At 34.6% G+C, this 24095-nt stretch overlaps 2 protein-coding genes across 2 annotated transcripts in view; both read left to right on the plus strand.

The window, feature by feature from the left end:
* Positions 1 to 876: 876 nt before the first annotated feature.
* Positions 877 to 17845, plus strand: LOC110460608. Its single transcript, XM_021513610.1, has 10 exons — positions 877 to 1749; positions 4415 to 4643; positions 6505 to 6757; positions 7533 to 7828; positions 8645 to 8791; positions 9262 to 9602; positions 9861 to 10517; positions 11040 to 11633; positions 12193 to 12424; positions 13559 to 17845. Exons 2-10 carry the CDS (start codon positions 4437 to 4439, stop codon positions 14000 to 14002), a joined length of 3171 nt encoding a protein of 1056 aa, XP_021369285.1. The 5' UTR covers positions 877 to 1749; positions 4415 to 4436; the 3' UTR covers positions 14003 to 17845.
* A 3977-nt stretch (positions 17846 to 21822) lies between these two features.
* Positions 21823 to 24095, plus strand: part of LOC110460595 — a 39138-nt gene continuing 36865 nt past the window's right edge. The window contains exon 1 of the mRNA XM_021513582.1: positions 21823 to 22295. Within this exon, the coding sequence (XP_021369257.1) occupies positions 22125 to 22295 (171 nt within the window). The 5' untranslated portion in view covers positions 21823 to 22124. The remainder of the gene's footprint in view (positions 22296 to 24095) is intronic.

The raw sequence follows: 24095 nt of genomic DNA on the forward strand, positions 1-24095 counted from the left end.
ACCCAAAGAACCATGTTCGTGTTATTAAGTGCAGTCCATATTGGAACCATTTAAGCATCATGTATGGGAATGGATCAACAACGAAGCTCAAATTGAAAATACCAGATACAGTAAAACCTAGCTAGTTGACCAATTGTAACGCGGTAAAGATCTGGAGGAGATAGACTTTTACCTGGGGCGAGGTGCGCCGACTAGACACCAACAGGGTGAAATGGAGAACGATTGTGGCATCGATCATGCTTGTAGTATTTGTATTCCAGATCGTTAAAAGTTCCACGTTGTAAAATTGTCTTAATCTGCATCCTGGATAGTTGAACAACAGCTGATATACACAGCTACGCAGATTGCCAAGACTTAAAAACGTAAATAGAATTCAGGTTCGTTTCAATTATATATACAATAATGACATTTTAATGCTTGAGCTCTCCTGCAGTGTAAAAATGTCGTTGTCGTGTGATTATTGTCTTTTATCATTAATATTCCTATTCATGTGAATAGAGACAACCCGTTAAAGCACGTCGTATACTAGCTAAAATTTGGGGTTTCCAAAAGAATAACGATTAAATTTTCAAAACGCAGTGGAAGTAAACGATCTAGTTTATGAACTCGAGACAGGAAAAGCATACGTCCGTGTCACCATGGTTTTGTCTCCCCTATTTTAACCTTGTGACTATCAATCCTTTCATACGGTGAAAGGGACGACGATGAGACAGTCAATATATAGTATGAGAACGCTTTTTATCTTTGCTATGTATATTTAATGCACTTGGCCTAGACTGATCAATGAATCTGGAGTGTTGTAAGCCTAACTTCATTATGTCTGCACAGCATTATTCTAGGTTCAGGAGTCAGTGAACACACAAAAGTATTACAATGTAGTTTCATGAGTCAATGACCAAGCAAAACGATTACAATCTGGTTTGGACAATTTGCTTCTGTCCGATCATTTGTACCTATCAATAGCCTATCCTTGCATTTAGTCCAGCAGTACAAAACAACCTAACATTCGTAAATGTGACCAGGGTATTTCTTCATTTGAAATGACATATTGCGCAATGTAATGAGCATACGTAAGAACGTTTGATACAGTAGCATGGGAACCTAGCTACATTGTATGCATGCATTATGTATGTATATTACACACTGTAATGGAACCGCCCCTTATCGGTCATATCTCCAAAGAACATACCGAACGCCCGATCTGTTTTGTATTTAACAGTTGTATATACAATGCATGTAGTTTGTTTTTCTTCCAATGAAGACAAATATGTTATACTTTAATAGATCGTTGTAGAATGGTATATATATATACACCGCTCGATTCCACGTCGGCGAGTGGTCTCTTTGTTGAACAGACACAAAATATTCCATTTTTTAATTGGAGTGTTTTCGGAGAAGACCTATTCTAAGTTATTGTATTTTAACTTCCTTGTCGACCAGAGTGTTTACCGTGTTTTATACTCTGGCACTGACTAAAAGCATGCAGGTGACCAGTGTAAATTCGACGCGTATGACTTGAATTAAAGTCATATATTAGTGATTTATTTCATGCCAGGTAGTGAGAGACACTTCATTCTGTTATGGGTATATGTTCATTGTGATAACGCGTCCTTGGGATTAAAACTACTACGTGCATATTAGCAGTTATGCTTTGTGTAAATATTTTGTCCTGACATCGCAAGTGCGTCATGTTGTTTTTGGATGAAGTGCAAGTTATACAAGAGGAACAGAGCTAACGCTAAAGGAATTGTAAGTATAACCACGGACTTAGATAGTCTAATTCCGTGGTATAACTAATGATATCTGTAGCATCATACTAACATTACATAAGTTTTTCTTTGGTTGACATATAGTGGATTAAAATCAATCTATTTAATAAGATATTCGTAAATGTGGAATTACATGAATTAAATACTCCATTAATGAAAATGTGAGTGTATGACGCAGGCAATATTGGTTATATTTGCTTACATTCGGTAATCCGCAACGATAAATTTGAAATCATATTATTCATATAAAAAAGAGATATTATGCAATTTTTTATGGAGGTGTTCGTTCATTGCACTAGCAAATTATAGCACTATAACGTTGACGTGTATAATACGATAACAGGACATGAATTAGTCTGTAGAACGTTCTATGTTACAACTGGTTCCCTTAGATTTTGTTTAACTTACGACCAGGGTATATAACATTGCCTTACAGTTGCATTTGATATATGCATTGTGTCAGAATGGCCAAATCACGTGGCTCGGCGGTAGGAAATACAGAAAAAATTAAGACAGTGACTATTCAACTCGTCATGTACAATCATTCAAAACTACTAGCTAAGTGTCGCGAGAAATTTTGGTCATACATTTGTTAGAATTAAATATTGTTTGAAATTTCCAGCTAACAAGTCTTTCATAGCTTTTAAAACATAGGCCTGGTCTTCAGTCCTAGGTCTGAATAGCTATCCCATTGTACTACAAGGTTAAGGTACACCATTTAAACCATACTACCGCGTGGTTCACCGATCATGGGATATTCCTATTGTAATTGTCAAGACATGCCATGAAAAAATATTGACTACATATATCATTGACTGCATAATAGATGCCAATAACAAGATAATTTGATGATTTATTTCAAAAAAAGGGAAACGAACAATAACAGATAGTCCGACTAACTACATATTTGATATGAAGGCCTATTATTTCCTTCCTTAGATTCAAAAGTGAGATTGTTATTAAAATCCATACTGACTAATGTCAAGGCGTCACATTGATCTAATACTGCTTAGTTACATAATCAGACATAATAGTGTGCACTCGGTTTTAGAAACACAGAGGGGGGCTTTGCCATGAGGTATTTTATAATTATCTGTTCGTATTGTAATTTAGACGTTGAACAATGAATTGCTTTATAACTTTAAATCTTCGTGGCTGTCTGCGGGGCATTGCTATTTCTGTGCATGTGCATATACCGCTGAATTAGCTAGCATATGAAATTTCAAGCAAGCTGTATATTGGTACACAAAAGAAAACACATACTTTTGTATATTCGTAATTCAATATGTTTTGCTGATAACCCATTTTATTTGGTCGTATAATAGAAGGGATCAAGTATCAATACAAATTTAGAAAAAGAATATCTACGAGATTTGCTACGGATTTCTTAGAAATCAAAGAATCATTTGCATATTTATAGCTATATTTCAGCCAAAATTCAGCCATATCATTAAACATTTAATGAAATAGTCCAAATAAAGTAATCGGACATTTCTTTGTGCAGCACACAGATTTCAAAAAAAGGATAGAGTTACCGTCTTTCCTATAAAGTCATATGTGTAGATCCTTGAAGTAGCGTATTGTGTCATCGTATCCTATTTTTGATAAGCAACAAAATACCCTTAATGCTAAAATATTACACTGACATAATACCATGTAGGTTTTAGAAACGAATGATTAAATTATTTAAGTAGATGTTTACAACAGATTAACTTATTTATTGCTGTAAATATAATATATAATGAAATTTACTCATTTATTGCTATAGGAATAATATATAATGGGATTTACTCATTTATTGCTGTAAGTATAATATATAATGGGATTTACTCATTTATTGCTATCGGAATAATGTATAATGGGATTTACTCATTTATTGCTGTAAGTATAATACATAATGGGATTTACTCATTTATTGCTGTACGAATAATGTATAATAGGATTTACTCATTTATTGCTATAGGAATTATATATAATGGGATTTACTCATTTAATGCTGTAAGTATAATATATAATGGGATTTACTCATTTATTGCTGTAAGAATAATATATAATGGGATTTACTCATATATTGCTATAGGAATTATATATAATGGGATTTACTCATTTATTGCTGGAAGTATAATATATAATGGGATTTACTCATTTATTGCTGTAAGTACATTGTATAATATATAATGGGATTCACTCATTTATTGCTCTAAGTATAATATGTAATGGGATTTACTCATTTATTGCTATAGGAATAATGGTTAATGGGATTTACTAATTTATTGCTGTAAGGACATTGTATAATATATAATGGGATTCACTCATTTATTGCTCTAAATATAATATGTAATGGGTTTTACTCATTTATTGCTGTAAGAATAATATATAATGGGAGTTACTCATGTATTGCTGTAAGAATAATATATAATGGGATTTACTCAGTTATTGCTGGAAGTATAATATATAATGGGAGTTACTCATTTATTGCTGTAAGTACATTGTATAATATATAATGGGATTCACTCATTTATTGCTGTAAGTATAATATGTAATGGGATTTACTCATTTATTGCTATAGGAATTATATATACGGGATTTACTCATTTATTGCTTTAAGTATTATAAATATGGGATTGATGTATTTGTTGTTGTAGGTATTGACAACAATAGACAACGATGACGACAACAATGATGTCGGCGTCTGTTAACTCAGACGACAGTGGATATTTGGATGCTGTAGAGAGAGCGGAGGAATACGATGACTTATTTGATATCGCCGATAAACTCGGCGTCTCCACCGCTAACCTTGACGAAATAGAGGAGATCAAAGAACGCCTTGTAATGCATCTCACTCGGACCCTTGCTGGAAACCCAAAGGACCTGGTAAGGATATTTGTTGCTATTTGGTACATATTGATCAAGAAAGCCATATAAATAAAACCTTCAGTTTGGCCCAACTAAACTGCATAGGGATTCATGCGTGCGGAAATGTTAGCGTTATGTGTCTTTAAACTGATAGCGGAGTTGGAAATGTTGGCAATGGTTCTGAAATCCATGAATTATCTATGTCTTTAATCTCTTAATAAATATTTATGTGCGGATATTTTCGCATTAATTTACTTAACACTTTAAATACGAGAATTTTAAATCGCTAAAATGTCCTCTTTTATAGTACATACATGTATGTTTTGATCCAGATTCGTAAACATTAAGGTAGCAGTGTACAGTAGAAATGGCTTGATCCGGAAAAAAAAAGACATGTCTCAGATAAACATGAATAGTGAATTCAACCTGAACAACACACCTACATACATTGAATATATACATATTTATAAAATACATTTTGATGACAGTATGCTTAGAAAACTGATTTTTTTTCAAAAGCTGTTTTCCCCAGATTTGGGACTTGTGAAAACCATTGTTACCACATCAAAAAAAAAAAAAAAATATGCAAAAAAACATGATTTTTAACCCAAAATTTGACCCCCGCAGGTAATACTTTTTTCTTGAAACTTGTCTGAAATTAAAAATCGCCTACTCGGTAACAGAAATACTCACATTTTTGACAATGGTTCTTAAATCCATATATTCTATATATCTTTAATATGTAAATATTTATTTGTGTGTTGATATTTTCGCGCAATTTTATTGAACGCCAAAAATACAAGCATTTTTACATCGCAAACATTCCATTTTTGCAGCACATATAATCACATTGTTGATTGACCATTTGTAATTTTAATTATTATCTGATCTGAATGAAAATATTTTCCCTTAGTTCGGTTTTGACGTGTTTCATCAAACTGGAGGTTTAGAATCTGAGAAGCAAACCACAAAAGATATATAGATATATATATACATGTTTACTAGTATATTTTCCCTTCTGTTTTGTTATGAATTTGCGAGAGAATATTAATCTTGCAAAACTTAAAGAAATTAATATTTACTTGTTGAATATCAAAACATTTTACACAATTCACAGAAAAGATGCGAATTAATTCATAGTCTATATTTTGTAGACAAGACAATTTCTGATTGGTCAGTAATGATATGAATATCATGTAATTTTCATAAAGGAAAATCATTAACGCATATTTGAGACGTCGTTTTTATATGTTAGCATCTCCAAAAGGCTTTATTAATTATAGTCAAATTGATATTAAACAGTAACATCACTGACTTATTCCATGAAATCACATTCACGTATTTTACATAATTAACACAAATTGTATTAGCCCTTTGGATAAAGTACATATAAGGAATACAGACTCTATATATTACACATCATCAGCACACACTGTATCAGTGAAAAATATATATTACACATCATCAGCACACACTGTATCAGTGAACAATATATATCATGCGTCAATAACGCAGACTATCTGGATATACTGTTTACTGGTTTTATCCAAGGTTCTATTTTTTGCGATATTTTCGGAAATAATTGCTCAACGAAAAAACGAAACCCAAAAAGATTTTGCAAAATCCACCCTTAACGTAGCATATTTAGAAATAGATGATTCGAAAATAAAGAAGATTTATAGAATTACACGTCGTCATGAAATAAGAAGTGTCCTTCATTTTGAAGACGTTTACGGTAATATGAACGCAGCTGGCAACGAACATATGCTATGGTGCGCGTTAGGTAATTAATACGCAGCCAGAGTTTACTAAGCTGAGGGATGTAGAGATGTAAATGTACATGTAGGATAGTGTTGCAGCCATTCCTTTTTCATTCTAGAATGCCAATTCCATGGCAATTTCCAGTCAGGAAGACAAACACAAACGTGAGAAGCTGCTGTCCCTTTTGGTAGACTTACAAAAGATCATGGAAAAGCACAGTGTCGAGGCTACTGGTGAGCTGTTAGAAATGAGGGGAACAGATGCTATCGCCAGCTATCTTAAAATAGAAGGAACCTCTGACGACCTTAAAAAGGAAATGGAAACAAAAATCAAGTCCCTCAAAGAGGAAGAATGCAGATTTGTTGTGGCGGGTGAGTATTGATATTGTTGATAATTCTATCGAATAAGTTATCATATTTTTATCTTTAAGAATAATAAACAAATGAAACACATGTTCTTAAATTAATATGGAACAGTTTGAATCGACCCATAGAAATGCTAATTTAAGATACAACACGTTTTTATTGATGCTTCATGAAATGGAAGCGAATGCAATATTCTGTTTATCACATTACAAATTTGAAATAAATTATTGACATTTTGACCTCAAACATTTCTCTATTGTGACGTCACAATACCATGGGGCAATGGGAACCTCAGCCAATCACAGCTCCGCTAGGTATCATTAAACGTGTGGTTATAACAATTTCGCATGATGGGTGTTATGATACTGATAACAGAGTAGTTATGTGACAAATGTTTATAAAGTAGCCTTATCATATTAAGGATCCCTGTACCACTGCCAAAAATCTGGAACTTTACAGTGCAAACTTCCGGCATGATTTATTCTTTAATAGATCATTTCTGAAAAGAAAACCATGCTTTGCTGATCTTTTATGGAAAAGAAATAATAAAAACGACTTAAACAAAAAATCATTGACAATAGCGTTCTGAGTGTTGAAATAGGATTCAGACATTAAAACTCCGATTATTAAGACTCCGTCTTATGAACTTAGCCACTCGACTTGGTCGCTGTACAGTTATATCCAAAACAAGCCTAAGGGTAGGTTATTGTTTGCTAAAATAAATTGAAAGGAACTCTCCAATGTGCTTTTAATTTAAAAGGCATTCTTGTATCAAATTTAGGTGAAACTAGCGCCGGGAAATCCACACTGATAAACTTGCTGCTAGGAAGCGACATCCTTCCTACAAGCATGCAGTCTTGCACTTCTGTTATCACCAAAATATCATACGGCAGTTCTCTAGGGGCAGAGATAGTATACAAAAATGGAAAGGTACGCAGATTCTTTGATCTTACACAAGAGAGTCTTGAGAAGGAGGTATGGCCGATAATCTTTGTGAGGGATGACAAGAGTCGACAGCGGGAGACAGAGACAGATGTATTGCACGTGAAATTCGAAGTGCCTGCGTGCATTCTGAAGGTAATGTATAAGTATATCACATCAATAGAATATAGTGCCCTATCTATTTATCACGTACTGGAAACACAATTGTATAAACACACATACTCTTAAGGGTCGGCATAGTGAAATTGATGAAGTAAAATATTTATGGTATATCATTTATGATTTTTTTTTAAAAAACTAACCAATGAATCGTAATTTTCAGTGCACGATACAATTCATAATTGGAAAATATTTCTATATAACGACAGATTTCTGTTTTATATATTTTGAACGTAACCTATAACAAATATGGTGATACCTCTCGTAACCTAGTGATAATATCATATTGTGATACATATTGTATCGTGATAATTTTGTATCGTGGTTATATCGTATAGTAATACATAACGTATCCCAAATAAGCTATTATTGAAATATGTGTTGCATCAAGAAACGATCGTATCGTAATACGTATCGTATCGTGGTATATACATAGTATCGTGATACATAGTATCGTGATACATATTAAAGCGTGATACGTTTCGTATTATGATACATATTTTACGTGATAATAACGTATCGTTATACGTAAAGTGGCATGAGCCATATCCTATCGTGATAACAACGTATCGTCATACGTATAGTATCATGTTATATAGCATATCGTGGTGATAACGTATCGAGATGATATCGTATCGTAATACGTATAGTATCATGTTACATATTATATCGTGATAATAACGTTTAGTGATGTATAGTATCGTGATACATATCCTATTGTGATAATATCGTATCGCGTATCGTAAACTTTTCACAGTTCTGCAAATACAATTAAGATATCTTTTTTGTTAGTGTGGCCTTGTGCTCATCGACAGTCCTGGGATAGGTGAAAACGAGGCCATGGATGACATTATCGCGTCCTACGTTCAGGAAAATTTTGTTATGGGGTTTGTCTACGTCATCAAATCTGATAACGCCGGAGGCGTGGACGAAGACCGGGTAAGATAGGGAATGATATCGTCACTTTATAGATATGATGGAGTGGTAAAATGATAAAACTTCCTCAAGTTTTCTTTATGATCGACGGAACCTTGTTAAAATCGAAATGTCATTGTTCTCGTAAGACCTGGAAACTCATTTAAGCTTATATTTACTGTGACGTCACAATCAATTTAATTTATTTTCATAGTTATACATTATTCATACTGACAATATGTGATGCTTATTTCGTCACCACGTGACAAGCGTAAACCAATCGGATTCCAGACAGTATCCCTAAAATATCGATATTAATACGTAGATATAACTACATGTATATAGATAACTGGTTGTTCATGTATACACATAGCCTCGAGTGATCACATTGACATTTGGATTTTAGATTTTGTAATAGTCCGTCAGTCGATTGTATGTGCCTGATACACATACAAGTAATACCCGTATATTGATTTACTACATATATTTTACAGCTTCTGACACTAATCAGGGTGATCTTGGAAAAGCAGAGGACGCAGTCTGATGACAAAACTGCAATACCGTTCAACCCAAAAAGCACAGTGTTCGTCTGCAATCGTTGGGACGCTATCAAGCCAAATGAGCAAGATGTTGTCTTCAAAAATGCTGTCAAAAAGCTGTCAAAGTGCTGGCCAAGTCTCAGCGCCGACCAGATCGTCCGGATGTCCACTACATCGGCTTTACGCGAAGCCAACGTGGACGCCGACTTCATCCCGGAAACCTACAGAATCATGTTGGAACACCTGAGAAATATTTACATTATTGCTCTTGATACAAGGATCCAGTCAACTTACCAGTAAGTATAAATTCCAACCGGATATATTGTTTACCGGAAGTTACCGTGTACACGTGGAGACTATGAGAATACTCTTTGGAGACTTTGGAATTAATCTTGTATAGTAACAAAGAAACCCTACTGCAAAACAAAAAATAATAGTACAGGATTTGAGTTATTTTGTTTGTAATTTAGGGCAATCGATATAATTTGTTCATGGATTATATTACTTCTCATCTTAAAATCTAATGGTGCTTTTGAATTTGATCTAATTGTCAGGTGGGTAGCCAACGTGGTGACCAGAAGTATGTTCCATATCGGTGCCATCGTTCGAGATTTAAACACATCCGAGGAAGACATTAATCAGAGGACACGAAATATTACCAAAAATCTTGAAGCACTACAGCACAAAGCGGAAGACGTATTTTTACGCCTGCACCGAGATTTGGAGGAAAAGACCAACGAAGTATGTAAAGAGTTCAGGGAAAGATTGAAACGTCCATCGGTGAAAGAAAAACTGTTGAGATGGGAAACATGTGAACTCCCTTCGTCGGATGGCAAGACCTGGCCACAAGTCAAAGATAAACTTGATTTCAAATTTTCACAACGGCTAAGCGATGTTCTCGAGGAATGGAATGAAGAAAATAACTATATCGTCAAGATTGAAGAGAAAATATTCAGTGAAGTTCATGAAGAACTCAATATTCTACAGTCCGATTTTAATGCCATCGAAAAAAACATGGGCGTCACTGAGCTTTCAAAATCCCTTTCAAAATCCATGCATCAGCAACTTCACGCCGCGACACCGATGGCAAGTATTTTTGGAATGACGAATCCAGGCGTTAATGAACAAGCTATGCCACTGAAATTGATGACACAAGCGCAGAATCCATGGGGAAAAATTCTTCAGCGTGTCAAAATGGTTGATGAATTTAGGTAACTATAGCACATCGCCGTATTAAATTATTTTTCGAGAGTGTCAACTAAACAAAAATTCTCCCTATGCCACTATTTGTCTGGTCTATTTTAAACCTTGTCTTATCATATTTATATTTAGTTAAGAACATCAAACATAAAAAAAATTCTAACGTGGTTATTTTATGTTTACAAATATGCTTAAAAGTTACTTAAACAATAAACAGTATATTTCTTCGCAGATCAACTTGTACATGTATAACGGCAACTTCTGCCACATGCGTTCTTCTACATAATGGTCGATAGCTTTTTAATCAATGTGTTTTTTTAATAATTTACGTGCGCGTTATCACGCAATGGTAGCAGTAGTACTCAGGCTATGTATTACACTACCGATAGAAATGGCAGTTATGCCCTCATAAATGACACTCCTCATAAAAAGAATATAAGACATTGCCGCACCAAAAGAAAATATAAGTAACTATGGATAGAAAATTGATATCTTGTTACGATACACTTTATTTGAAATATTCCTATTCTCAGGAACGCCTGCAAAAGAAAATCGTACTCCGTGGATCCCATGAAGATTGCAACTAAAAGAGCAGAGAGTTCCTGGAAGAAGATGGTATTGAAAGAAGAAAACGACAATATCTTGAAATCTTTTGTTGAAAGCATAATGGAAAGACCGATGAAACAGCTATCGAAAATTCAGAAGAACATCCCCGCCCTCATTGACTCCAACAAGAAGTCATTGGAGCACGCTTTTTGCTGTAGACTGGACGCCATGGAGTCAAAGAATCGGTATCACTTCATGCTGAAAGATTTTGAAACTCCCGCGAAGCATATAAGCGATTTTGGTAATGGTTATATAGCCATAACCACGTTCCGAAATGAGCAGTTGGAGCTACAAGAGGAATTCAAGTCTTCCTTAGGAAAAAGCACCAACAGTTTTAGAAGTTCAAACGTAATATTGGACGGTGGTGCAACAACGAGTATGAAACGTGTAGAAAGAGGATTGTGGACGGTTCTCCAACCCGGAAAGGTCAGCACCAATGATGGTTCAAAGGATACAACTATCCGAATGTACAGCCGATTGTCTGGAGTGGAATCGACATTCAGAGAAGTGGCTCGCATAAAGTAAGTTATTAAGCCTTTCATTCATTTAATCTACATTTGTCTTTTGTCTTATATTAGGACTTAAACATGAGCGCAAAGGCGAGTTTATAAATTTTTCTTAATTAAGTTATTCATTTTTTTTTCAATTTAACAAAGTGATACAAAGTGTCATCTGCGGGTTTGAATTGAATTATATCATTTGTAGAAGCGGAAAACCACAAATGCATAAATTTGCAGTAATAAGCAAAAATGTAAAAAAAAATAATGTCATATTCTGTTAGAACATATCTTTTTACATTAATAAACGAATAAAATTTAAGGATAGTCGACTAAACTTCATTGAAAACGGTAATGGGTGTTTTTTTTGTGTGTTTGTTATTTATTTATTTTTGTCTCAATATTTTTGAAATATCGTTGTCAGGATTTGGCAAAGTAGATATTATTTAAAAAACTGTTTATATTAAATACTCTCAGAGGATACGAAAAATACATATCAGTTATTGAAACTGACAAAATGAAGTAAACAAAGCAGATAACAAACATATCTGTGGTGTAATTCTGAAATGTTTTTACTTTCAAGGCGACTCAACTGCCCAAATATTGCTAAACTACTCGGTATCCACTACTCTGACGCTCCCCCTCCGGTGTCCCTATTTCTCGGAAACCTTGATACCCTGAGCATTGCACGCAATCAAGACCCGATGGGCTTTAAAGTTGACATCCCCAGGATTTTTCTGGAAGTCGCTGCTGGGGTGAACTACTTTCACTGTGTTCAGATGGTCCACATGGAACTTAGCATCAACACTGTGACGGTAAGGCTTGACAAGGTTACTAATTTTGGTGTAGGTAACGCTCATCCTTCCGAAACACATGGTTCCTTAGTTACGTACGGTAGCATTTTTGATAATCGTCCTACGATGTTTTTTACTTTTCCAAAATCTGAGAATCAATTTCAATTCAATTTCGCAGACAAGGTCTATGGTTATGAATAAACACTGATTATAGGCGCCTTCCTGGGCCCGAGAATCAGTACACAAAGTTTCAAAGTAGCTCAAATATTTGATTGGTCTTCTTCTTTAAATCTAGAAATGTTTCAACTAAATACGTTGCATTTATGAAAAGGCAAATATTGAGAAATAATGTGTGTTAATTCTTGGGTCCCATTTATATGACAGGATGGCAGTTTGATTGTTTGAAAATTTCGACCCATACACAAGGATGTGAAGTAGAATTAATACAAAAAAAAGTATCGGAAGTACATTATGCTTCCATAAACTTCCATAATAAACAAAATAAATAACAAATGTTTTTCTTTAAAATTTATCTCTGTTTATTAGGGCTGCAAAGATACATTATATGACGATACGATACGTATCACGATACGGTGGTCACGATACGATAGTAAAAATAATAATAATAATAATTCGAGGTTCTTATATACCGCTTTATCACAACCTAGTTCGTAGGTCGTCACAAATTATTATTCGTGGTTATAGGACCTTTGCAACCAGCCAATATCTTTCTCAACTACCTGGGGAGCATGCAGCCGGAGCTGCCATTTCGGTGCTAGCATTCAACAATTCTAGCACTGCCCAACCACGTACTCATTTACAGCTGAGTAGGCTAGGAAAAGTCGAGCAAAGTATCTTGCTCAAAGATACAACACTGTGCCGTGCCGTGACTCGAACCCGCAACCCGTCGGTCACGAGCCCGGCGTCCTACCACTAGACTACCGTGCCTCCACATACGTATCACGATATATATAGTTACAGTAGAAACAAAGATAAGGGACATGTTGCAAATTTGTAAATGGTAATATTCAAAATATTACGATATATCGTCGCGTGATAAATCGTTGCAGCCCTACTATTTATAGAGCACATGATCACAAAACGTTCGATTTACTAATTTTGTATTAACGGGTTGTGTTTTTTTTAATTTCTAAGGTGGACCAGTACCGAAATGTGAAGTTGACCGGTGGATGCTTTCCACGGCATGCCAAACTCCCGGAGAACTCGTCGGAAATTCGTGCTGCCGAGTTTGTGTACATACCTCCTTTTGTATTACGGGGTCACAAATATGTCAATCGAGCAGACATATATGCGTTTGGTCTCCTTATGTATGAAGTGCTGTGCATTGACAAACCTTTCCGATCAAAACATTCTCTCTCACTGTCAGATTTTACCAAGACAATGCACCTTGGTCAATGCATTCGTACGGAACAAGGGTTCAGCAGACTAGAATCCAAGGACCAGATCATCATAGAGGAATTGGTGAACATGACTGTTCCAACCGACCGACTTTGTGATACATTGACAGGGTGGACGAATTCCTCTTCATCTTCACAACCCAATGTCATTCATCAACGAGACGAGGACACAAAGTTATAAACTAAATAGTGTACGATAAGGGTGTTGGGGTCATATGTCTTTATTCTGGTTGTATTTCCTCGCTTTGTTGAGTATTTTTGTATATACTGTTAGTGACAAGCCTCATAGCTAGTTTGTATCATAATTCTGCTGCAAGTATTTTTCTCAAAAGACGCATTTGAATATGTTCATATGTTAACTATGCGAAAATAGTCTGACCAGTTCTTATTGAAGATATTGCTGTATCTACATTGCAGTATCTTCTGTGCAAAATATTGTGTCCGCATTGATGGCCTAGTGCATGACTTCAAGGGGTTGTATTATGTTTCAACCCAATGTAACTTTTTCAGTATGTCAACTGCAAAATACTGTGAATCTGAATGTTTGCCATAAGTCTGAAAATTTGATTCCAAACGTGATTGATTAGCTTTATTTGTTTCATATTTTCTCCCCGAAAGTACCAATTTCCTTTTTCCTGGCTTAGAATTTGCACAATATTATTGTTAATATATTGTTTACTTTTTTCATAACTAGGCTTACTATATTACTATCAGATATATTATATATTTTATAGAGGAGTTATAAGAAAACTACTTAATCATTTGTAGGCACTTTGCAATACATTTTTTTTCGGAATGACTTTATTTCTTGCACAACCATCAAGTTAACCGGTTTACGAACAAAATAGCATGAAATGTATGCTATTTAACAAAAATATTGACTTGATCATAATTGATATCATAATCAGAAGAAGAAAAAGCTTGAGCTGTGGAGTATCATAAAAAATCAACATATGTTAGCTGACAACAAGGTAGGTCATGAACTATTGCATAGATAAATAAAAAAGTATAGTGGATTGGAATTTGCTATATAACATGCTGATATAGGCAGACAATTTCCTGAGATTTTTTTCTATAGATCCATGAACGAACTTTAGTAAGGCTACATAAAAAGCATATTTAAATGTATAAACTTTATAGGATGTTTTCACAAATACGTTGGATGAACAGCGCGATTCAGTGAGATTACCAAAAACAAAAATAATCTAGAAAGTTACTATTCAACGGAAGAATGTTTCATTTCGCTGATTTTATACAATTATGATTTGCTTTCATGTAGATATACTAAACGCAATGTGTATAAGAGTTATTGCCCTCCTTCAAAGAATATTCAAAAATGTATTTATAAAATATTTTTTTATTTTTTTATCTTAAGTTTATATACCAGGTCACATTTACTGTACTAAGCGTTTATTATAATATGAATGCGATAAACATCAGAATATGCAAACTTTTTTCATTTCAAAGTATTTTATAATATAAGTCTTACATAAAAAGGAATTGGGCAAAAGGACAAAACCTATAAAACCATAAACAGTGCATACATAAAACGAAGTAGAAATACACAGCCTTATATTAAATATAGAAGTATTAATATGAAATGATGTTAGATATTTTGTTTCACTAATTATTGATAACAGTAATATAAAGCGGCTTCTACAGGTAACGGCCGGTTGGTCAGACAGACAGACAGACAGACAGACGGTTGGTCAGACATGAACTGGAGACGAGCACAGAGAAATTGTCCATAAACTCACACCATTCTAAGCTGGAACCCCAGGACAAGCCGACCTACAAAAAAATATATACCACAATTAGAAAATAAGAAAGATCTAATAACAAAGTGTCCAAAATATATCTCTGAATCGTCTCCAAAACAAAAATATTCAAATTAGTTTTTAAGTAGGGTAGAGTAGGGTAGGTGCAACCTTATGACCCGCAAACATGTAATCTTATATATTTATGATACTGATACTTTTGTGAACCATGGAATAGTTAATGTACGTCATCGCTTACACCTGCCATATTTTATATATCTACTTTGTATATCTAGTGTATTTTCATTTATCGTTATTCAGGTAATAAAATTATCAATCTTGTTTATCTGTTCAATAATGTGCAATAATGGCTGTACTTTTGCAATAATCAATACATTTAGCTATTGAGTCCTAAAATATCAGTATATATAATATTGTCATACAAACACAAAATTATTTTGAAGACTAGTTCAATCATATGAGTAATTTTCTATAGAGTTTGGAAGAATTGTTTGTTTACAGATGTAAATAAGAATGTTTAGAGTTTGATTTAAATTAGAGTCCCAGGATATTTCCATGTTTGACCCAGTGATTTACATAAAAGTTATTTTGTTACAATGACACCTTAATCAAAAGTGCGAGTTTGGGTTGTGGGCTGCGGAAGAGTAGTCTTTGGTTATACATGCACAATACTTTTAAGTAATTATACTTACATTCAGTCGTATCATTTAAAATATTTTTAATATCAATTTTTATACTCAATTATTCATCTTTTTATTTAAATTTAGATTATATTTTATTCATGTGAAATGTGGCTGTAAATATCGATATTACGACAAAAGTTCTTAACTATTTTCCTTTATGATGATAAGAAATAAAATATGCACACAGATGCAGAAAAAAATTCATAATATCCCTATTGTAGTAAGCAACCTATTATTTAATTGAATAATAATTCCTGCAATATTAGTTTGAAATTTCTTATCAGATCACCAACTCTACATGAAAACATGACACGTATGGGGTGTCCCCATATCAAAACAATTGTATGAGGTTACGCCAATAATGCATTGAGCCCATAACATAAATATTGCATTATGCATATGACAGGCTTAACAGGGTAAGACAAGAAGAATCATTCATCCCACTATAAGGTGATGACTCATTTGACCAACAGATGTTGATGATATGTTGCATTGACTTTGTCCGGTTTTAACAATTTTTCGGTTAAAAGGTGGGAGAGAAAAAAATAATCATTATGTAGATATTGATAGTCTACCCTCGGCAGATCATTTTGCGTCAGAACCTCGGGAAATTAGATGACTTAGTTTTATTATGACGTCACAATTAAAGACGCGTCAAAACGTCGTTTGACTGTGTAAAAGAGAAAATCCTGCATGGGGCACGTGATACCATCTAAAAATCAAAATAATTGTAGTACAAGCTTGCCTTGAAGGTCTTGCATTGATCTGTAAGTTTGCGAAATACCTACAGTTTACTATTTTTTTTATTTCATTTTGGGATATGGTGTATGTTTGTTTATCATTATCTTGAAATGTTTACTATTTTAGTGATGTGTTGTATTGTCCATGTCTTGTTTAAACAAGGTTGTGGTTTAAAGATGGGAGAAAAAGGGTCAATCACTAGGTAGGTTTGCGAGAAATAGAAATTCTACCCTTGGGTGAAGAATTTTGCGACAGAACTTCTACAACCTTTAGAAGAATATCCTACCAAATACTTACGTATGATAAATACTATTTGTCTTACTCAACTTTTGGATGACTGCAAAACAGTTCATCCCGAGAAAACAATTGCCCTCAAATACTTCATGAAATTTACACTTAATGATTTATTTCCGTTTGACTTACTTTAGAGACGACAGAAAAATAAAAGCATGTGTTTATTAATCCTGCTGCAATAAACAAGATAATTTATCGCTGGCTATTTGGGTTTTTTTCTTTTCATTCATTCTACTTTAATGCAACTTGATATAACAGGTGTGCACAGTGCCATTATATAACATCGAAACCAGAAGTTCTCGTTACACATGTACGACATGCTACATTAGTTTGTGAAATACTGATACAGAAGCGAATATCTCTTGACGTTTATACATTTCACAGGTATTTACAGGATCAGTTGCTTCTAGGAAAATTCATTTTCAATATTGTGAGTCATCGAAATGTATGAGTCAAAAGAAATGACACCGATGAGGTGAACACTTATATGGGATGGGTTTATTGTTGAATAAATACAATCATGGTGTCTTTTTTGTTTGTCTCTTTTTGTTCACGGCCTCCATATAACTCTAGCTATTAACACGGATTAACACAAGGATCATGATGTATTCCTTTGGTTTGGTCCTTTTTCTTTCGAAAAAGAGTAATCAAACAACTAACAGTTTCAACTGGAATTTGTTTTCAAAGAAATATGTACATGTATGCATATACACGTTAATAATATAGTAACAAATAAAGTAAAAACTCTCATAGCTAAGAAAACCCTAAATAGAGGACAATCGAACTTTCCTTTATAAAGAGAAATATGTCTACATAATCATGGTCACTGTTACTGATAAATGAAACGTCCGAACACGAGATCAGGTTTGTTGCGAGCTCTAACAGAAGCTAGACTTTTGCAATGATGACTGCCGTCAGACTTGCTGCTATGACCCTATATGGTGTAATATGCCTAGAAATTAGTCTCTCATACAACACTAACGTAAACGTATTTACTTTAGCAAACATATATTTTCGCGAAGCGCCAAAATGTTTACACTCATTACAACAATTACGTGTTTCTTTATTAAGTAGTTTTCATGATTTGACGTTTTAAAATAAATTCAAAATCCGCTAAGATATTTTTACAGCTTAAATCATCTTCGAAATCCAAATCATTGCACTCTTGGATATTTTTAACGACAGCATCAGAATCCGTGTATGTACCAACTTATGGACGAGATGAGTAGGGTCATGCATATCTGCGTTACGTTAACATTAACGGACTCTCATCTCAGATTAGCTCCACGCTAACTTCCAAAACACCGGTCCTAATATCTATCAGGGTAGAGATTGGTATGTTTTTAATATATGTAGGAGTTTTAATTATTTTAAAACAATTATGAAACAAGTTATTTCAACTTATATTTAAAACTCTTGTTGGCCCAGATGTTAGCGCGCGGGTGGTCTTATTGTTGGAGGGAACCGAAGTGCCCGGAGAAAACCAACTTGGTCGGGCAGTTGACCCAATACCTTTTCGCGTCCGAGCGGGGAATCAAACCCTGGCCGCCAAGGTGATAGGCAAGTGCGTTTTCCACTGCACCACCCAACCACCCTGTTTCTTATGTCTGCAACCAATCAAATACCGTACCTAACGTGTGCCGTTGATACTGCCGTGATATATTACAAGGTTGTGAAGTAGATATATGATTTAGAAAGTGAAATCATTTTATTTCAAAGTTGCATTTAGATATGGTTACCACTACAATATGAACGCTTTTAGTTGGCCAAACATCTTAATGATACGAGGTACGATGTCATGCTGAAGATGAATAATAAGATATATTACATATAGGTTATTGGGTTTTTTTCTCGCACCTTTGAGTTCGAAAAAAAACTATTCAATTTTGCTAAAACCTACAGGTATCCCGCCTTGGGCCTCAGATGATAATGACCTCTTCACTACTTAAGCTACATTTGAATGCTTCCTCGTAAAAAAAATAAAGTCCGTCCCTACATAGATTACCGCGTATTTCACAGTGTAGATTATATTTTATCCACAAAATCAAATATCTGACAACATCAAAACTATACATATATCGACTAAACTGAACATTTGTAATGCAAATTGTCGATTGTAGGCAGTTAATGCGCGGATGAATACATCGCAGTGTAAAAATTCCGCGAAATGTCACGTAAATGTACAAGACATATCGGACGAGATAGAAAAATCTAGCATGGTGTAGGACGTGGGATATCACTGTCTGATGTGCGAGAATAAGAAATATTTCCACGCTTGCTTTATTCGTCGTAAATCAAGTCATACACAATTTGTTATACAAATCCATTACATGAAAAATGAAATTGTCGTTATCTTTTCTTGTTATGAAAACGCTTTATCAATTAACCAATGGAGACACTTGGTATCCATAAATGAATCTTGCTACAATAAAACAGACAAAGTAGGTCTGTGGTTTGGTGAATAGAGGGTACATGTATATGAGTGACTACGCGTGACTTTCATGTCATTGTAAGCGTTTCGATATGACAAGATAAACACGGTTTACGATTCACTGAACGTACGAAATATTGCACCAAACAATATTCTACATTATGAATTTTTCCCCTACGTAATAAATATTTCACAGGTCTACCTGTTATACTGCATAGAGAGCGGCGTGGACCTATTCCTTAAGTTATTATTAAATTACACCCCAATAATTAATTGAACAAGAACATAAATCAAATTAATTCCTTTTGCATAAAATACAGTGTTTTTATTAAACATTGAGACCAAAAAAATATTACATCAAATCGGTTATTTTTTTGAACTTTTATATTTTGATGTGTGTATACTACCAGGTTGTTTGATGTGTGTACACTACCAGGCTGTTTGATGTGTATACACTACCAGGTTGTTTGATGTGTACACTACCAGGTTGTTTGATGTGTGTATACTACCAGGTTGTTTGATGTGTGTACACTATCAGGTTGTTTGATGTGTGTATACTACCAGGTTGTTTGATGTGTGTACACTATCAGGTTGTTTGATGTGTATACACTACCAGGTTGTGTGATGTGTATACACTACCAGGTTGTTTGATGTGTACACTACCAGGTTGTTTGATGTGTGTATACTACCAGGTTGTTTGATGTGTATATACTACCAGGTTGTTTGATGTGTGTATACTACCAGGTTGTTTGATGTGTATACACTATCAGGTTGTTTGATGTGTATACACTACCAGGTTGTTTAATGTGTATACACTACCAGGTTGTTTGATGTGTGTACACTACCAGGGTGTTTGATGTATACACTACCAGGTTGTTTGATGTGTATACACTACCAGGGTGTTTGATGTGTATACACTACCAGGTTGTTTGATGTGGATACACTACCAGGTTGTTTGATGTGTATACACTACTAGGTTGTTTGATGTGTATACACTACCAGGTTGTGTGATGTGTATACACTACCAGGTTGTTTGATGTGGATACACTACCAGGTTGTTTGATGTGTATACACTATCAGGTTGTTTGATGTGTATACACTACCAGGTTGTGTGATGTGTATACACTACCAGGTTGTTTGATGTGTACACTACCAGGTTGTTTGATGTGTGTACACTACCAGGTTGTTTGGTGTGTGTATACTACCAGGTTGTTTGATGTGTATATACTACCAGGTTGTTTGATGTGTATACACTACCAGGATGTTTGATGTGTATACACTACCAGGTTGTTTAATGTGTATACACTCCCAGGTTGTTTGATGTGTGTACACTACCAGGTTGTTTGACGTGTGTACACTACCAGGTTGTTTGATGTGTGTACTCTACCAGGTTGTTTGATGTGTGTATACTACCAGGTTGTTTGATGTGTATACACTATCAGGTTGTTTGATGTGTGTACACTATCAGGTTGTTTGATGTGTGTACACTACCAGGTTGTTTAACTACTGTAGCGTCGTTAATAAAATAGTAGCTATTTTCATTGTTAATTGAGAACAGAAAAACTGGATTCTTAACAAGGGAGATCATAATGACATGAAAATGACGTTAATATACAATAGTTGGTATTGAAGGATAGATCAATGGTAAATAAAACTGTTTAAAAGAAACTCCTTAACCCATTTTTGAATTAAATGATTTATGATTATTATTTTAAAAATGAACTGTTCTTATAAAGTCCCTTATAAGCCCCAATCGCCGCCAGTTTTGATTGCAGGCATATTGTTAAGGCGGTCAAACGTTTTTGAAATAAAATGGTCGTCTTAACTACACTACTTGACATTGTTTTATATTATTTTACAACATTGTGCTAACCGATTGCTAATCTCAAATTCGTTCGTTACGTCACACTGCTGAATAATACTTTACCTGCATTTTAAACACAATGTCAAATAAGTATAAATTAGGCCGTTCGATGACTGTACAAAACACATGTAGAACAGTCTGGTATGACGTAGTCATTGAAGCTTAGGGGACACCTATAATACAGACCACATATAGAGGACACTTCACTCTATAGGCCTAACACTCTTTTAACTTGCTGTCTCTTACATTGTGCAACCAGGAAGTTTAAAAGGTAGAATTACATATTATTAGTGGCGTGTGTGTGACTCTGTGAGTGTGTATGGGCCGAAAATCGTTGTCTCGAGACGCTTGTAGGTATAAAGTCCCTGACACATTGGTTTCCCAATCATTAACTGATCACGCAACCATAACAGTGATACCACCATGCTTGAGTCTTCAATGAGCGCGCGTGCGATGTATCAATAATACATATAAATGTGACTCTGTCTAACGCATCTTGCGTGTATTAAAATATGGCAGGTATAACAGAGGCAGATATTTTGAACTCTGAGGAGTTTGATGACATTTTTGAGTATGCTGACAAACTGGGAGTACCACTCGATGGACTCGATGCACTTGAAGACATGCAGGAACGACTGGTAATGCAGCTAAAGAAAAACGAATTCGGGAATCCAAAGGCCTGGGTAAGCATTATTATTGTATATTGTATATATATATATATATCTTAAATTACTGATATTCCATACAAACTACACGATTAAATAATCAATAACAAATAATAGTCTACTACATTGCGCAATCTATTTAACGAAAACTTGCTGTGTCATCATACAGGGTATCTGTATCGATTTACCATTGCACGTGTGTGTCGTTATAAAGCGTACAATACCATATACGATCATTTCGAAATGGACATCATTGTCTACTGCGGTTTACAGTGTGACGTCGATATAACGTCCCTCGTGTAATTGCCCACCTCGTTTACCATTAGCATATTTAAGGTCCTTTTTCTTCGAACGAATGTTTTATATCCTCGATTTAAAGCCAAAGTTTCGTCAACGAAAATAGCCTGTCGTGTTAACCTTTGATTACCATATTGAGTACAAGTGAGTCGATAATCAGATCGGGATAAATGCTAGATCACGTTACCGCTATTCGAGATTTAAAAACATTAGGGAATGTGTCATGAGCGAAACAGTCTTAATGACTAAACGGTTGTCATTGCTGAGCACATTACATTTGTTGGTGTTGCAACAACTACTGTACTTAACTCGTGTCATGTTTGTGGTATAAAGAACAAAAAGCATGCCATCCGGGGACTAGTCTCAGTAAGCTTAACTGTTTCCAAAACAAATCATAAGTACAATATTTTCCAAATTTGTGCATTGCCTTGACATTTTTTTGACAAAAATAAAATTATCACTTTTATTTTAGAAATCACTTGCATATATAATTAACTATGGAACTATGCCTAATTTAATGCGGCGTTGAATTTACTGGTAAGCTGACAGGATACCGCACAATCGGTTCTATTAACTTTATAATTTACTCGATATGAAAATCAATGAGCAGGTGAGCAAACCTACACAAGGAATGTAACCGCCGAGTATTACTATACCGTGGAAAGGTGAAAGCGAAAGTCATTTGTGTCTGAGCAAGACAGCAATTCAACTAAAACGACGCTTTAAAAATATGTTTTATGAACGGCATATTTGAAAAGTGACTTTGCAATATCTTTATTATACGTCAGAGCTGTATAAGCATTAAACATATTTCTGTCACTTAATGCATCATTACATAATATCAGGATAAAATGCTAATATGTATACAATATATTTTAAAAACTGTTTCATCATAAACCTTTAAAAAGATTTCATTGGAAACTTGGTTCGCTAGATCCCCTTATTTCTGTTATCTAATAAAAAAAATCAACTGAAAATTTAACTCATCTGAAAGCTTCGAAAAATAGTTCAACTTTGAAACTGCGGTTTGTGCTATTATTTGAGATAATAGTTCAACCATAATATAAAAAAAAAAAATTCTAATAATTATAATATAGCTCAACCTTGAAATACCAGTCTCTAATTGTATTTCTTATTTTTATGTTTAGGTATGAAGGTATCGTTAACCCGATCATACCATTTCTGTATCTCTACATCAGTCATAAGTCAAATTTCCACACATACAGGGAATAACATTTCCTGCAAGATTTCGTCAACGTTTATTTCCTTTGTCAAACAAATGCGTAGAATGTAATTGACTGGTGTCGCGCAACTGCCACAGTGTACCCAATCAGTAAAGTCAGCTGCCACAGTGTACCTAATCAGTTAAGTCAGCTGCCACAGTGTACCTTATCAGTAAAGTCAGCTGCCACAGTGTACCGAACCAGTAAAGTCAGCTGTCACAGTGTACCTAATCAGTTAAGTCAGCTGCCACAGTGTACCTAATCAGTTAAGTCAGCTGCCACAGTGTACCTTATCAGT

Source organism: Mizuhopecten yessoensis, unplaced genomic scaffold, assembly GCF_002113885.1.
Source record: "Mizuhopecten yessoensis strain PY_sf001 unplaced genomic scaffold, ASM211388v2 scaffold10441, whole genome shotgun sequence".
In the NCBI taxonomy this organism is placed as follows: domain Eukaryota; kingdom Metazoa; phylum Mollusca; class Bivalvia; order Pectinida; family Pectinidae; genus Mizuhopecten; species Mizuhopecten yessoensis.